This window comes from Ochotona princeps, chromosome 13, assembly GCF_030435755.1.
Source record: "Ochotona princeps isolate mOchPri1 chromosome 13, mOchPri1.hap1, whole genome shotgun sequence".
Classification (NCBI taxonomy): Eukaryota; Metazoa; Chordata; class Mammalia; order Lagomorpha; family Ochotonidae; genus Ochotona; species Ochotona princeps.
The window spans coordinates 42,393,045-42,411,176 of record NC_080844.1 but is presented as its reverse complement, the minus strand read 5'-3'; the positions used below and the strand labels follow the sequence as shown (position 1 = coordinate 42,411,176).

At 40.6% G+C, this 18,132-nt stretch overlaps 1 protein-coding gene across 1 annotated transcript in view; it reads right to left on the bottom strand.

The window, feature by feature from the left end:
- Positions 1-18,132, bottom strand: part of CC2D2B (coiled-coil and C2 domain containing 2B) — an 81,120-nt gene that overhangs the window by 44,206 nt on the left and 18,782 nt on the right. The window contains exons 8-15 of the mRNA XM_058671769.1: positions 17,857-18,055; positions 17,147-17,289; positions 16,930-17,052; positions 11,576-11,785; positions 10,394-10,491; positions 2,196-2,336; positions 624-732; positions 320-438 (exon numbers count right to left, since the gene is read on the bottom strand). Coding sequence (XP_058527752.1) covers positions 320-438; positions 624-732; positions 2,196-2,336; positions 10,394-10,491; positions 11,576-11,785; positions 16,930-17,052; positions 17,147-17,289; positions 17,857-18,055 — 1,142 coding nt within the window. The remainder of the gene's footprint in view (positions 1-319; positions 439-623; positions 733-2,195; positions 2,337-10,393; positions 10,492-11,575; positions 11,786-16,929; positions 17,053-17,146; positions 17,290-17,856; positions 18,056-18,132) is intronic.

The following is an 18,132-nucleotide window of genomic DNA, read 5'->3' as shown; positions in this document are numbered from 1 at the left end:
CCTCTTCTTCCACCCCCTGCCCTGCAATTTTCACTACATGAAGTTTAGTAGTAAGAATCCTATGTCTTCTATATGGTTATAGTCATGTATTAGATCTGTGATTTTGACCAATTTGACTTTCTATTAATATTGATTTCCTCATTTCTAAGATGAGGACATCAAAGAACCACAGAGCAACGATGACAAGTGAATATGAAAACGTATTTTGAAAAACAGCAGAGTGTCTGGCATATGGTTCTCATTTAACAAAAATTAATATTAAAATAATAAAATCAACAGACAGTATTGTATAATATATCAAGTTTTTTAAAATGCTTACACTGAACATTTGGATAAGGTTGTTAGTTCTGCAATGGAAAAAAGTTGTGGCACCAAGGTAACTGGTTTTACTATTTCAATTTCGGATTCTTCAAGTTCTGAATCTATATGTGAGAAGCTCTAGAAATCAAAAAATATACAATTTACTATGTACATTTGTTGTTCAGGACAAATACTCTTAATATACTGTTCTTTATTCATCACTTAGTTAGATATCTGTTACAAATACTAAAATTTTCTATTTTGCCAAATAATAAAATATAACTATTTAAGAATAATTCAATACCATTTTTAAATTTAGATACCTCCTCTTTCTCCCCATTGTTAAATGGTTTTCCTTCACATTGCTTCTCAGTCTCGGGTGTTTCTGACATTTGTTCTTGTTTTTGTTGAGCACATTTATTCACTTTTACCCTAATTAATAATAGCAAGAAATACAGCAGAAATAATGGCAGTATTTGACAATGGTTAGAGATTTTGCTAGTTCACACACAAACACATATACAAAACCAATCTCTTACAACTAATAATCTCATGTCCTAGGGAACTTGTCAACATGATAAACCTAAGCTTGTTTTCGGTTTTTACAGATTTTCCCATTCAGTAAATTAACACCAATGTTTATAGGGATTTATAGGGAAATCAAGAAACCTTTAAGTGAGTAAGTAACCAGGGTATGGAGGGGAATACTAATTGAAAGACATAAACCATGTTTTCTCTCCCTTCCTCTCATATTTTTTAATCTCTGAGAATATGACCTGGTTTTAAGGACAATCATAGTAACACTAAAATTCTTTGGTGTTTACCCATACAGTAGCAATGGTGGTATTAGTTCTAGCTGTATATATACATTTTAAAGATTTATTTAATTCTATTGGAACGGCAGATTTACAGAGAGGAGATCAGAAAGAAAGATCTTCCATCTTCTGTTTCACTTCCAAAGTGGCCACGATGGCTAGAGCTCAGCCGACCCAAAACCTGGAGCCAGGAGCTTCCTCCAGGTCTCCCACGTGGGTGCAGGGTCCCAGGGCTTTGAACCATCCTTTACTGCTTTCTCAGGCCACAAGCAGGGAGCTGGATGGGAAGTGAAGCAGCTAGAACATCAACTGGCGCCCATATGGGATCCCAGTGCGTGAAAGGTGAGGATTTAGCCACTGAACCATTGTGCTAGGCCCTATCTGTTTATTATTGCTACCATAACTGCTGTATTCATGTAATACTCATAAAGTAATAAGCAGTATTCTAAGTACTTAATACATATTAACTCATCTAATTCTCACATTTTCACAAAATAGATGTAACTGTTATTTCTCTTTTATTCATAGTTCAAGAAAGTTGCAGTTTTTGAAAACCTTTCAGAAAAATACTTTACCTAGAAACTGTTATCCTAGTGGCCTCTTGGTTTATTCTATTCAGTACAAGATCTCATTTTTTGTTAACTAATTAGAGTGACAGTGAGAGGGCATATCTCCTAATAACTACTTCGGCTCTCAAATACACATTGTGGTCAGATTTGGGCCTGGTTGAGGCAGAAACCAGCAACTCAAATAGGCCTCCCATCTGAGTGGTAGGGACTCGATTTGTCTCCTAGGGCATGCATTAGTTGGAGGTGGGAGAAGAGCTAGGACTCAAGCATTGATTCACATATTCACTTGTCACCCGTACGTCTTTACTGAGGTGTTCAAATCCTTTGCCCATTTTTCAATTATCTTCTTACTAAGAATTATTTATATATTTAAGATAGAACTCCTTTGTTGACTACATGGAATATTTTTGGGCTTCTCAATTTCGTACCCCTGCCCCTGGCATCCCAATGCTTTGTGATTAATATGTGGGTCCTCACGAGACCATTAAAAGTAAACAGAGCAACCACTCACCTCTGAAACTGCAACTTTATTGGGGTACTTGTAAACCCTTGCTGTTGTCGAAGGAATTTTATCTGTTTCCAAGTCCGTAATATGCCCTTTAGTAAGGAGAAATCCTTCGTTCTTTCTAATTCATATAGTTGTCTTGTATTACTGCAACAATAATGGTAGATCCAAAAAATGGTCAGCTGGGACAGTAAGTCATTAAAAATGGCATAGATATTGCATTAATACTTCTGAACTCCCCTCCTTATTCTTTCCATTTTACCCACATTCTTTTCATTCTAATTACTAGGATTCCAAAACTCAGAGTGTATAACATGAAAAAAGTTCTCTATAAGTCTGTCTTCACCTCTTCCAATTTTTGATATTACAAATTGCCTCTTTACATTTGGTGTGTTCCCAAATATAGACTAGAAATTCTTTTCAGTGCATTAATCTCTTCAATAATGTAGAAAAGATAGAGTAGAATTACAAACTGTTGTTAATATTAACATTTATAATTGCCTATTTACTTGATTTGGGATCATTTTTCACATGCCTTCGCCTTACTTCCAGTGTCCCTTCATTTCACCCTGCAACATTTCCTTGAGCACTTCCTCCCAGACACATGCACAGTAACACACTCCCTCAACTTTCATCTAGGAATGTCTTAACTTCTGCCTAATTTTCAAGGAAAAATTTTCCAGATTCAGGATTTTTGCTTAAGAGGCTTTTTATTTAAATCTGTCTTTCTACTGCTTCTTCTACTGGTCTCCCGAAGTTTCTGATTACAAATGTACCTTTATTAAGAATCACTTATATGTAAAATTACATGTAAGTGCTTTCAACATTATCTCTGTCTTTGAAAGTTTAGTTAAAACATTTCCTGGAGTAGGTCCCTTGAGTTCATTTCACTTTAGTTATTTGAACTTTTCAGACGTTCATAATCGTATTCACATTCTTAATAAAAATTGGACAGTTTTTAGTGATTATTTCTTTGAATATTCCTTTTTGTATCTTGTTATCCTTTTTTAAAATCTCTTATACAGAGTAGATTAGTCTACTTGATGGATTTAGATCTGTTAGACACTATTTCCTTTCCTTTATTCAGAGCAGGTAATTCACATCACCCTATTTTTGAGTTCACTGCCTCTTTCTTCTGCCTGTTCATCTACCTTCGAATTCCTCTAATTATCTTTCATTTCAATTTTTATGCTTTTCGGCTATATAATTTTTCTTTGGTTTCTTTCTCAATTTTCTCTATTGATATTTGCATTTTGTTCATATATGGTTTCTTGACTTTTCCTGTATCTTCATTTAGTTTTTTGAGTATCATTACTATACTTTGGTTTTAATATTTATTCATTTGTTTTATTTGAAAGGCAGAACTGCAGGGAAAAGGAGAGCTAGAGAAAAATTTTCTTTCTGCTGGTTCATTCCCCAAATGGTTGCAATGGTCAGAGCTGGGCCAGTCCAAAGCCAGGGGACTGGAACTTCTGGGTTTCCTGCATGAGTAACAGCAGCCTGTATACTTAAGCCATTCTCCACTGTTTTCGCAGGCTATTAGCAGGGAGCTGGATTGGGAGCAGAGCAGCCAGGACTCAAACAGGCGGTCATATGGCATGCTGGCACTGTAGATCAAGGATTAACCTGGTATGCCATGGTGTGGGTTCCTACAATGGCTCTTAAAATCTTTGCTTAGCGGATTTACCCACCAGTCATTTTCAGGGACACTTTATGTTGATTTTTTTTTAAAGATTTATTTTATTTTTATTACAAAGTCAGATATACTGAGAGGAGGAGAGATAGAGAGGAAGTGGAGCTGCCGGGATTAGAACCAGCAGCCATATGGGATCAAGGCAAGGACCTTAGCCACTAGGCCATGCTGCCGAGCCCCACTTTATGTTGATTTATATTTTTCCTTCGAGTTGACTTTTTGGTTATTATTATGCTATTTTTGGATAAAATTAAACATTTTAGTCTAATAATGTGGTAATAATGAAAATCAGATTGTTTCTATCCTCCTGTTTTTTAGTACTGTTTTATTTTAAAATCGTATTTTAAAAAATAGACTTTTCTATATTTGGTAATTCAATTAACTTGAGCCTATGATTGTGCTGGTTGTCTATTATTTCTGCTGCCTCTTTCTCAGGATTGTTTTTCATGATTTTTACATAGTTGATTCGGGTGATAAAGGTCAAGGGCTACAGGAAGGTGAGTGAGATCAACATTTCCACATTCTTTCTTTTTTTTCCCCCTGTATCTCAGGGTAAGAGAAGCATAAGGAGATAAGTCACACACAGCTTCACAAACAACTCTGCAACCTGGGATGGAGGACAGCCACCCAACACCACCCCAGGGTCACTGATGTGGGGCATTCTCTGAGAGTCCTGCTGAAGAGGTTTCGATAGTTCAACAGCTCTGAATTACTGCTGATCTCACCACTCCAAGCATGATGAAATCTCCCCAGAATCCATTGGTTGACAAGATCCAGTTAGAGTTTCTGTTTTCCCAGATATTCACTGACAATACTTGGCTGGGGTAGTTGATCAATTTGCTCTGTCCTCCATCCTCTACTGTAGTCTTCTGTTGTGGTACCAGGTATTCTCTGCAACTCCAATGCACTGCCATGTCCTCCATGTGCACCTGGATATGCTGTCTACTGCTCCATCTAAGACACTGAGGAGGCCCAGCTCTCCACAATTAGACCATGGAACCTGCAATTGTGTCCATGGGTAGGGGTTCTGAGTCCAGTGATTCAGTTGGGGGGATTCCCCAAAGAACTTCATCTGAGGTGATCCCAGACCTGATTCTTGTTGCTTGCCAATACAGGGTCCGACACTGTCCAACACCAAAATCAGCTTATGCATATGCTGGTGGTTGTAATTGCTGGGTCATTTCTGCCTCTAGCTCCGTCTTCCACACAAACCAATGGGTGTTGCGGCCCAGCCCAATCCTACTCACCACACACTCGGCCTTCACACAAACCAGTGGGAGCAGGTGCCTAGTTGGAGCAACCCACAATAACTCCTACCAGGCCTGCCCCCCTGTCCCGGTTCCTATGCTTGCCAGTATGTACAACAGACTGGTCCAGTCTGTCCCACATTCCATCCAGCTCTCATACATGTCAATGGGCACTGAAGCCTAGTTCAGCCCAACCAACTCCACTATCCAGCCCACAAACGTGCCATGTCTAGCCATGCCTGCCCCAATCCTGGTACTCATGTTCTCCAGTCAGAGTGACAACCCAAGAGGGAGATGCCCACTGTTTCCCTACTGGGCCCACTCTCACTCTCAGATCTTGTACTCTCCAGGTGGTTCCGCAGTTTATCTTGACATAATTTGCTTCCCATTCCAGCATCTGCCAACTGATGCTGCAGCAAAGCCCAGCCAACACACACTCATCTGACTTTTGCTTGTACCAGAAGGAACAGTCAACACAGCCTGGCATTTCCTTAAGCCAGCTCACATGAGGCCCACAGGTGTGGTAGCCCAGCCTGGCCTGGTCAGCTCACATCCTAATTCACGCTCTCCAGTGGGAGTGATGGTCCAGCAGGGAAGCCTCATGCAACCCCCTACCGACTTTTCCTCACCACCCCCCATGGTCTCACGTGTGCTTATTGTGGTCTGACATGGCCTGCCTCACCTTGGCACATGCCAGTGCATGCTACTATCTGGCCCAACCTGGCCCACCCCCAATTCCAGCTCATACTGGTGGGGGCTATAGCCTAGCCTAGCCCATCTGGCCCCTGTCTTGGCCCTCATGTGAACTGGGTTGTGTTGCAACCCAACCTGGCCTGACCCATACTCCATTCTGGTGCTCTGATTCACCAGTGATATTAACTGGCTCAGCCTGGTTTGCCCACAACCTATTCCAAATGTATGCTGCTAGGTACCATTCCCTGGCCTGGTCTGTGATACTCCCTACGGTGGTTCTTGTGTTCACCTGCAGAGGGATGTGTTCTGACAGAGGAGTTGCCCAAGCTCCTCCATCAGAACCTCTCCTAATGCCAGATCTCACGCCCATTCATGGGTCCATGAGCCAGCCCTACTTAGTCCACCTCCTGTCCTAGCAGGAACAGTGGCCTTTCCTAACTGGACTTCACCTATTATGGTTTTTATTGTTGGGTGTTATAGCCCAGCCAAACCTGGTTCATACTCAGACACAGCTCACACCTGACTCAGCAGGGACAGAGACCTAGCCCAGCCCGTCCTATACCTACCCTGTTTCTCATGAACACCAGTGGGTGATGGAGTCTAGCCCAGTCTGGCGCATCCCAGGCCCAGTCTGCATTTGTGCCAAGGGACATTGCTGCAGGCCCAGGCAAGCTACAGATTTGCCCACCACTTGGCAGCACAGGCTGAAGCTAGAGCCCTAAGCATTGAGTGCAACCTGGTTCAGATGCCCCCCGCAGCCACCACGCTGCCAGAGGGTCTGTCCTTCCAAGCCCCAAGCTCTTTCTCATGATTGTGTGTATGATAGATGAGGCTGTGAATGTTTTAGTGTAAGCTCACATTCCCTAGGACTTTATATCTGTGAATAATCTCTGAATCAGCAATAAAACTGCTCTTCTGGAAAAAGCATATATTTGACGACATTGTCACTCATGGGCTACTTTAATTAAATCATAAACATGATATTTTAGATTAGTAAGTAGTGTAAATTCCGGCCTTAGTCTAAATGAAGGCTAGCTTGTAATAATGAATTTTCATAGTATTTTCCCCCTCTGCCTAGAACAAGCTTAGGGATAGTTTCCTTGTCATTTCCTCTTAATCTTTCTTTTTTGATATTTAGCAGTTACTATGCAGTGATTTCAGACTTTTCAGTTTGGTTGAATTTGACTTTATTTTCTGCTTTCTGTACCTTTTTATTTCAATGAAAACCTGAGTCTACCTGAGTTTACCAAATGTCTTCAGTGGAAAATTTGTCTTTAACTAATATCCCAAGATTTTTCTTTTGTTTTTAAAAAGGGCTTATTTTTAAATCGGTAAGGCCAAGTAGCCACAATGGAGAGAGCTCAGCTTATCCAAAGCCAGGAGCCAGGAGCTTCTTCTGGGCCTCCTACATGGATGCAGGGTCTCAGGACTTTGGGTCGTCCTCTACTGCTTTCCCAGGCCTCAAGCAGGGAGCTGAATGGGAAGTGGAGCAGCCAGGATATGAACCAGTGTTCACATGGGATTCCAGTGGATGCAAAGTGAGGATTTAGCCACTAGGCTATTGAGCCAGGCCCATATTTTGTTTTTTTTTTTTAATATTCATTTACGTAATAGTCAGAGCTACAGACAGAAAAGGAAAGAGATCTTCTATCTGCCGCTTTACTCCCTGGATGGCTGCTAAGGCTAGTGCTACAACAGGCTGAAGCCAAGAACCAGGACCTTCTCCCAGATCACCCATAAGGGTGGCAGGTGTCCAAACACTTTAACCATCATTTGCTGTTTTCCCCAGGCTATTAGCAGGGAGTTGAATCAGAAGTGGATCAACTATGACATGAACAGGGTGTCATATGGCATTTTTAAAGTTGATCATATGGGATGTTTTGCCAGCTATGCCAGTATATCAGCATAACTTAAAAAAAAGATATTTTATGCAACTGGAAGTCAGAGTTACAAAGAGAGAGCAAACTGGTATCTTCTGATTCACTTTCCAAATAGTTGCAATAGTTGAGGCTGGGTGGGGGCGAGCCTAGGAGCCAATAGCTTCATCTGGGTCACCTATGTGGCCGAGGAGCCCAAATACTTAGGCCTTCATCTGCTACTTTCCCAGGCACATTAGTGAGAAGCTCAATTGGAAATGGAGTAGCTGGGAATTGAACTAGCGGCACTGCAAGCAGCAGATTTACCTGTTGTATCACAATGCTGGCCCCTCATTCTTTACTTCTGCAGATTCTTCAACCTCTTGCCACCATAACAGTGATTTTTAAAATAATAAATTCATTTTATTTTTTATAATGTTTACATAGTTGAGAGGGATGTATGCCCATGTGCACCACCAATTGGGGTTAGGAGAGTCGGGGAATTGGAGAAAGGGGATGAGACAACTGCCTCCAATCTCCTTTTTTCTTCTGGTATCTGGGAAAAGTGGAGAAAGAAGGGGAGAGGGCCACTCCCAGCAATCCACCACATCAGTATCCAGGAATTGGGGGAAGGCCACCCAATGTCATCTAAGGGTCCCCAATGTGGAGCATGTCCTGAGGGTACTTCTTAAGTGTTTTTGATAGTTCTGAGATACTACTGATTTTATGGCTCCAATTGTGAAATCCTTCCAAGGTTCACCGGCTGACACAGTCCACTTTAGAGTCTCAATTCACCCTGATACTTGTCTAGAAGAGCTGTCCAATTTGCTCTGCCCTCTATGGTACTAGATGTCATCTGCAGGCCTCAGTGAATTGTTAATCATGTCTCCCATGAGCATCTGGGCATGCCATCCACTGCACAGGTCTCAGTAATCATGCAGATCCAGTTCTACACATATACTCCATGGTCAGACCACAGATCCTGTGATTTTCACTGTGATTGAATTTCTGAGTCCAGTGATCCAGCTGGGGAGGTCCCTAAAAAAACCTCACCAGAAATTACCACAACCTGACTCCTGTGTGTGCCAGCCAATGTGGAGTTTGGCTCAGTCCATCACCCTCATCAGCCAACATTCACCAGTGGTTGCAGTCACCTGCTCAGTTCTGACCTTAACCCTACCTCACGTGCAAACCAATGGATGTCATGGCCCAACCTAACTCTGCCCCTGACACACTTTGTCCTCACATACAGCAGAGGGAACTGCAGACTAGTCATAACCCAGCTTGGCCTTTGCCATCAGATGCTGCAGCCTGGCCTGACCTGGCCCACACCCAGTCCCAACTGTCACTTGTGGGTGCTGCAGCCTAGCCATGCCAGGCATGCCCACATCCCTGGATTTCATGAAAAACAGTAGGTATGATAGCCTAGCCTAGCCCAGCATGACCCACACCCAATCCTGACTCCTGCACATGCCAGTGTGCTATGGTTTGGCCTGGCCCTGCTAGATCCACCCCTAACAGAGCCAACTCACACACTGGCTGACAAGTGAATCAGCCCTGACCAGCCTGACCAACACCAAGCCCTGACTCACATACTCACCAGCAGGAGCTATAGCTCACTAGGGGAGTTCCTTAAGCTCTCCCACCAGATGCAGATCTTATGCATGCCAGCAGGTGCTGAACCCTCACCTGGCACAGACTGCTTCCCAGTCACAGCATTTGTGTGTGCTGGTGGTTGTTGAGTCCCAACCCACCCCATAACCAATTCTTGAATGTGCCTGCAGATGCTACAGCCTGGACCAGCCCAGCCTTTTACCAACCCCAGAACCCATGAGTATTGTTGAGTTCCTAGCTTAGTATATCAACACCCCAAGTCCTGGAAATCAGCTGATATAGCAGTCCCATAGGAGTGAGCACACATCACCCACAGAATCTACTCCCAGACCCAGTTCTCTCATGAGCAGATTAGTGTAATGGCCCAGCCTGATATGGTCCACCCCCTGCCCTGATACTCATTGGTGTGTACTGTGATTAAACCCTGCCAGGTAGGTCCCTCAGTCATGACTTTTTTGTGCACTAGTAGACAGTGGTTAATACCAATAATTCCAGTTCAGGTCTCCCACATGGGCAGGTATATTGGTTTGGCCCCAGATGGTCCTCTGGTTTCCTTCCTCTAAACACCTGGTCTCAGCCTCATTTGCTTGCAAGTGCAGTAGCCTGGTTGGTGGAAGTCCCTCAGAAGTCACTCCTCACATGTCATGTTCTCCCTCAGCAGTCCTCCCTCCCACACATCTCCAGACCCACTTCCCTGAGTAATCCACAGCCCCCAGGCTTGGTCTTCTGATGGTGTGCTGTGCAGCCTGGGGCCCTGCCTGCCTACCCCATGGCCCATGCACACTTGAGTGTGGGTCTCAGACCCTGTCTTTGGCATGCTCACATATGTCCCCAACATATATTAAAAAAATGAATAGGCACTTATGCTGGCACACTGGAATAGTTAGCACAAATTTGGCATTAGCTCAGCCCATGATGCCCACCAGCTATTAACTGCTTTTAAGTACAATGCAACCTATGTCATTGCCTACAACTAGGGTTAACAGTAATTTTAAACAGTTAATTCTTTAATTTTAATAGACAGTTTAATTGTGAGGAATATTCAGGCAATTTAGTTTACTAAATTCTATAAAATAGGCATATAAATGGTTCAAAACTTACCTTATCTGCCAATAATAGTCTTCCAAAGATTTTCTAGTCAGCTGGCTTGTTTCCAAATTTTCATTTGCTAATTTTGTAGCATCTTTAAGTGCTTTCAGCTACAACAAAGAAAAGAGCTTTTGTTGCACTTCACCTACCTGTTATTGTTTCTCGAATTCACCTGCAGATCTAGGAGTGTGCAGAAGCAAAATGCATAAATTCTTCATGTATTGTCTTGTCTCCAATAATACATTTTATATAATCACCTTGGGGAATAATTGATAAGAGGCTACATTGATTTAAAAAATAAATGTCATACTTTGGGGATGCTTGCCAGTTTATCAATCAATATAATGAAATGGCATTAAAGATGGCAGAGGAATCTATCCTATCTTCCACCTAAAATCCCACAGTCACAGATCAGATGCCTCCCTGTTCTTATCCATTGTCATTTTCAATCCATACATATATATACTGTATTAATAATGATCGACATTGCTGGCTCAACTCTTGGGTGTTCCACTTCCAATCTAGCTCTCAGCTAATGCACCTGGGAAGGGAATGGAGGATGGTCCTGCAGTGACATGGGAGCTCCAGAATAAGCTCCAGGCTCCTGGTCTGGTTTGGTCCAGCCCCAGATATTGTGGCCTTTTGAGGGGTGAGCCAGTAGTTGGAAGATCTTTCTCTCTCAACTCTGTCTTCCAAATAAATAAACTTTTCTAAAAATGAAAAAAAAATTTCTGAGAGAACACTAGTTAACAAAATGATTACGAATTTGAGACTCAGCAGAGTTTAAATTAGCACATGGTTATAGAAATAATGTTTGATTTCCCTTCAAATTTTTTATACTCTTTATAATGTCATTAGATGACTTTTTGGATTAGGTATCCTCAATCCAGAACTCTTTATATTCGCTGTGTTTTCACGATGCCTGGTATATATTTTTTTTAATCAAAGTACAGGTACATGGCAATTTTCCTTGAGCCACAAGACCAAGAATACTACTGACCTATTTACAATGTATGCTAGATATCCTGGAGGACTTGTTTGAGGCTGACCTCTCATCAGTCAACTCTTATATTTTCTTTCCAGAGAAGCCAAAATAAACTACTGTGTTAATTGGTTAAATATTCAAAGTGTTATGAAAACTTTCTTTCAATATTAAACGTTCAGACGTAAGAATACCATGAAAGCCATTCTCACCTTCTCATAAAGCAGCTGAGCTACATTCTGTTGCTGTCTGTCTTGGAAACATTCATAAAGTTGGAGCAATCTAGCACATAATACCTGTTCTTGATTGAAGAGAGGATGATGGCTGAATTGCAAACCCACAATGTTGAGATCCAGTTGGTACCTTTCCCTGTAGCCTACCATTTTGCTCCTTAAGGTGCCTCCGAGGTCAGATTTTATTGCCTTTGAAAAACATATGTGCAAATATGAATTTCATTATATTTCTCTTGAAATCACAAGCAGTTTTTCTTTATAAAAGTATCATGTCAACTACAGGAAAATCAAGAGCCAAGACAAAAACAATGATTTGATTTTTTTTTCTTTGAAAGTATGGTCTTTAATAAAATATGTGTAATATTTTAATCATCTTGTTGTAAAAGTTTGTCATTTACCCCCCTGTTGTGTGATGGTAGAGTCTGGACTTTGAGGTTATAAGACCAATAATCATTTTCTATATGAATTATAAGGTTGTCACTACAAAAAGGTCTAAAAACCCCATTGTCAATTGTTTGGTTACAATTGTTTGGAACAATCTTCTAGGGGCCAGAATTAAATGGTGATGTCTCACTAAAAACATTTTGGTTCTAAGTGAATATATTGGGGTTCTTCTGGAAAGCTTCCCAGAGGGATGAAGGTCCTCTAAGCACATCCTGCATTAGTAGAAGACCATCTCTTTGAAACATTATAATGTCTGTATTTGGATATCAGATTGTGTCCAAATTAATTCAAGTCTGTAGGCCTCATGTTATATGCAAAATCATTTCTCTATGTCTTACCTCATCCTTTGGAAATAACCACATACTTTTCCATATGAATGTGATTAATTTTTAGTGATGTAATTTCAAGGAATTGGTAGAGTATTTTCTGTGATAGCATAACACAAATGCCTACCCACTTTCAATGAGAATTGTGGTCATATCCACAATCCTAAAGAAGGAAGCGTTGTAAGTGCTGTCTGGATCATTCAGGTGTTAAATGACAGGCAATATTTGCCATTGCTATTATACTGTTGTTACACTGAAAACTTTACTGTCTCACCCTAACCTGGTGTGACAGTGGCAATACTACTTCCGTGGAGACGGCAGAAGACCAATATGATGCATACTCACCACTTCCCTAGTGATGCCCAACCCATGAACCTGCCCTTCAACTTCACTGGGTCTCAGGGAGACAGGCCATACCATAAAGCTTGTTGTTGACAAATAAGCATTTTTTAAAGATTTATTTATTTTTATTACAAAGTCAGATATAAAGAGAAGAGGGGAGACAGAGAGAAATATTTTCCATGCGATGATTCACTCCCCAAGTGACCACAACAGCCGTTGCGTGCCAATCCGAAGCCGGGAACCAGGAACCTCTTCCGGGTCTCCCACACTGGTGCAAGGTCCCAAAGCTTTGGGCCGTCCTCGACTGCTTTCCCAGGCTACAAGCAGGGAGCTGGATGGGAAGTGGGGCCACCAAGATATGAACTGGCTCCCATATGGGATCCTGACACATACAAGACAAGAACATTAGCCGCTAGGCTACTGCACCAGGCTCCCAGATACATATTTGGGGGCCTGGTGGCGTGGCCTAGTGGCTGAAGTCCTCGCTTTGAATGCACCAGGATCCCACATGGGCGCCGGGTTCTAGTCCTGGCAGCTCCACTTCCCATTCAGCTCCCTGCCTGTGGCCTGGGAAGGCAGTTGAGGACGGCCCAAAACCTTGGGACCCTCCACCCGTGTGGGAGACCCAGAGGAGGCTCCTGGCTCTTGGCTTCAGATTGATGCAGTTCCAGACATTGTGGCCACTTGGGGAGTGAATCGTTAGATGGACGATCTTAATCTCTGCCTCTCCTCCTCTCTGTACATCTGAGTTTCCCTCCATCATGCCCCTTTGTAAGGGGTTGATGCCTAATCACATCCTTTTTAAGAAAAAAAAAGTATTTATTTTTATTTGAAAGAGTTACAGAGGGTAGAAGAGACTGAGAAAGAAATCTTCCCTTTGCTGGTTTACTTCCCAAATCATTGGACTGGTCCAAAGCTAGAAGCCTGGAGCTTCTTCCAAGTCTTCTAAAGCCTTGGGCCATCCTCATTTGCGTTCCCAGGCTATTAACAGGGAGCTGGATGGGAAGTGGATGCCAGCGCCGCAGGTAGAGGATTATCCTGTTAAGTTACTGCACAGCCATAGCCTGATGGCCTAATCAGACCATCTTAATACTATTATATTGGTAACACTTGATTTATGAGGAGGGGACATATTCAAACCACAGCTGATACAAAATATATTTTAATACTCAGTTTAAACATTTAGTGAAATAATCTTTACATTTACTCCCAACCTAAAGAATCCATGAAATATAAACTTGGACAATCTATAACAGATTACTTGAGGAAAAGGTTACTTGTTCAGCCCAGTGGTTTTCAACTTGGGATTCTAGGTGGCTACAAAGGTTAACTTGGATGATGGTTAATATTTCTACAAACTCTGTAAATTATGGCATTTATTTGTTATACTTTTTATATCTGCATACATTTATTTACTCATTCATTCCACAATCTGGCATGATTTCAAAGACTTCTCTCCTCAAGAGAAATGGTCCAAGATGATTCTGATAAAATATCTGTGTTATATCCTCAGCAAAATTTATATAGATCGCACTGCCATCCTAAAGTCTAGAAATTATGTTATGTAATATCAGACAATAGGATAAGAGGAATGCTAGGAAGTGGATTTTTCTTCCTCACTTCTTTATCCTTTTTAAGTTTTTATTTTCAAAGGAAGATGGATTTTTTTATAGTAACTCAGCTGGGGAAATTATATAAAGATACTATAATATTTGGTATGAAAGTATCATTTCTAAAATGTTGATTCATGTGTAGTATTACGAATTAGGATGGCACAGACACTCCTGGAGTCTTATGATGTCTAAGCGCCCTGCAGAAAATAATATTTTCTAAGGCTATATCAGCTAACTAGTGTCTTTGTCTTCTAAAAAGCAAAGAACAGAATACTTGCAGAGGCAAATATCATCTATGACTTTTGTGACTTTTCACATGTAACATGAAATACAATCCCTACACCCACAAAACTATATCATGGAAAATAATAATAATAAACAAATACTGAAAAGAAAGAGAAAATGAAAATACCATAAAAAATACAATTTTCAAAAATCATAGTACAGGGCCCAGCACCGTGGCCTAGCGGCTAAAAGTCCCTGCCTTGAATGCTCCAGGATCCCACATGGGCGCCGGTTCTAATCCCGGCAGCTCCACTTCCCATCTAGCTCTCTGCCTGTGGCCTGGGAAAGCAGTCAAGGATGGCCCAAAGCCTTGGGACCCTGCACCAAGTGGGAGACCCGGATGAAGCTCCAGGCTCCTGGTTTCAGACTGGTGCAGCACCGGCCGTTGCGCTCACTTGGGGAGTGAATCATCGCATGGAAGATATTTCTCTCTGTCTCTCCTCTTCTCTGTATATCTGACTTTGTAATAAAAATAAATAAATCTTAAAAAAAATCATAGTACAAACTAGAACCTAATGACCAAAATCCATAGAAAAAATAATGAAAACAAACTTACAATGAACAAGATATTAGTTATCTGATATTGTTACGGTTTGGAAAATAATTTGTTTTTTCCTCCAAAGGTCCACATATTAAAAAAGTGTTGATCCACAGAATCTTACAATAACGGAGTGAGGCTGGCACCTAATCAAATCATGGTGTCCAAAGAAGGGGCCTTGCATCAGTGGCTGATAGGGTAGAGCACACGACTGACCATGACGGCCTTAGAAGGAGAGACCACATCGTGGGCAGAGAAAGAGCACTGCTTCCTATCTGCCCACTTCCTTGTTCCCCATGTGGTCATCTTTATGCAATCCTTGGGCATCTGCTGATGCTTAAACTAACACAGCTGCCAGTCTTGTCTATGTACCTCCAAACTGTGAGTCAAGATAAAGCTTTTTGCTTTCTAAGATGATGTTTTAATTAGTGAAAAGCTAATACAGATATTATTAGTAGTAGCTATGATTAGTATGTTAAAAATATAATTAAATGCATAAAACTTAGAGCATTCCTTGGGAAAATTAGAATATTTAGGGGAGAACAAAATGTCAATTGGGCATGTTAGTGTTAAAACTATACTATAAAATCTGAAATTAAGAATTTCTTAGTGGGTTATTCTGGTAATATAAGTATTGTATTAGTTTATATTATTTAAGTTTTAGATCCTCCAAAATCCCTACAGCACAATGGGAGGAACAATTAAACATAAAAGTCAATAATCTATGGATAAGATTTATAGCAAAACTAGGTTATGTGCCATACAGCAAACCTGAAATACAAATGAATAGCGACAATCCATAAATATTCAGAAGACTTACCTAGTATCATTAACACGTAGAAGAACGCAGAGAGAAACAATGGGACATCTGATGCCCCTGATAACAACAGAATCTTCAAAGGTCCACAGAAATTCACCAGAAAGTACAACTGGCCAATTTAAAAATAGCAACTAAACCATAGGGTGTTCCTTCTACTCCAGCCATTTTGGCCATTTGGAGAGGGAACCGACAGTTAGAAGATTTTCATTCTCTCTCTTTCCCCACCAGGTCCCAGAGAATAAACTTTTATACAACAGTAAAAATAGGCAAAATATTGCTGAACACAACATATAGCCTATTGATGCAAATACGCAAAACTAATAGGTAACAACAATTTCCAAGTAGAAATTTAAATGATAGCCCAAGAATCATTCATTCACTCACTATCTATTTTATAAAATTAGGGTCATGTATAATGTTACATTCTGTTTTACTCACTTTGCATTATATTTTGAGGATTTTTCATCATTAAATATTTCTTAAAAACACAATTCTAACTTCTATTCAACAGTTCCCCACTGTACCAGGCAATAACTTTAAAGGATAAATGTACACCACAGAAACATATGCTATAATAGCATAAAAAAATTGAACCTTGGGGCCAGCATGGTAGCCCAGTGGCTAGAGTTCTGCCTTAGGTGTGGTCCTGGTTCTAACCCCAAAAACCCTGCTTTCCATCCAGGTCCTGCTTGTGGCCTGGGAAAGTAGTAGAGGACGGCCTAAAGCCTTGGGACCTGCACCCATGTGGGAGACTTGGAAGAGGCTCCTGGCTCCTGGTTTCATTGCGGCTGCGTAGGGAGTGAATCATTGGACAAAAGATCTTCCTCTGTCTCTCCTCCTCCTCTCTCTCTCTCTCTCTCTCTCTCTATATATATATATATATACATATATCTGACTTTGCAATAAACATAAATCAATCTTAAAAAAAACTGAACCTTAATTACAAGTAAAATGCTGTTCGTTACCTTCCTGTATACGGTCTTCAGTGCTGGATTTAAAGATTCCTTGCTTATATTTAGTCTGAAATTCCATGACTGCTTAATAGGTGAAGGTAATGACATTATTTCTCCACTCTCTTCAAACCAATACTTTCCCTATAAACAATATTTAAGAAATCTAGTACTTAAATATTTCACTAAACAAGTATCATATATTATCACTGAGTAGCTTGTTAACAAGCACACTTGCCTCTTCCAGTGTAAGTAGGCGATTTTCCATTTTGTTACAGGTCTTTCTACATATTTCTGGCTTTTTTTGAATATAGAATCCTTCGTCTTCTAGAATGCGTGGCATCATGTCTCTTGGCAGTTTACGCTGGTTGATCACTTAATAATAAAATGTACTTAACTAGCTTAAAGTACAAGATATTGAATTGGTATTGATCAAATAGCTAACACAAATGAGCTACCATTATGTTCCATTCCCTCAAAACGAAGTGCAGCAGTGTATGCTTCATACACACACACACACACACACACACATACACACACACACATACACACACACATACACACACATACACACACACACATACACACACACACACACACACACATACACACACACACACATACACACACACACACATACACACACACACACACACACACACAGGATCCTCAAAAAGGTCATGGAAATGCACGTTACAGAAAAACTGCATGATTTTTAAAAATGTTTGCACCAGGGTATACTTCTTATTTCATGTGAACTTTTTGAAGTATGAAATATATATGATGAACAAATTTCCTTAATTTTCTTAACTCACAGAAGGCATGAAGAATGTAGAAAACTTACCATAATTTTAGTTCAATATTTTTATTTATCCACAGAAGCTATTATTCCATAATATAAATTCATGAATAATTGAACATTGTATTGGAAAATGATATTACCTGGAGAGCTACTTGGCACAAAAATATTAGCCTCGTGTTTTTTCGTTTGTTCCTGATCATCTTCATACTCAGCAGCTTTTACCTCAAGCAAATCTGTAAAAATGACTTCTTCCATAAAAGCTTCATCTTGGCCTTCAGTAATATTTTGCAAATTATCAGCAAGTGGAAAGCATTTAAGGTAACTACCATTTCCTGATCTCTGTTGAACACCAAAAGGAAAAAGTAAGTGTATATTGTTTTCAATGATTAATATACAGATACATAAAATCTACAGAA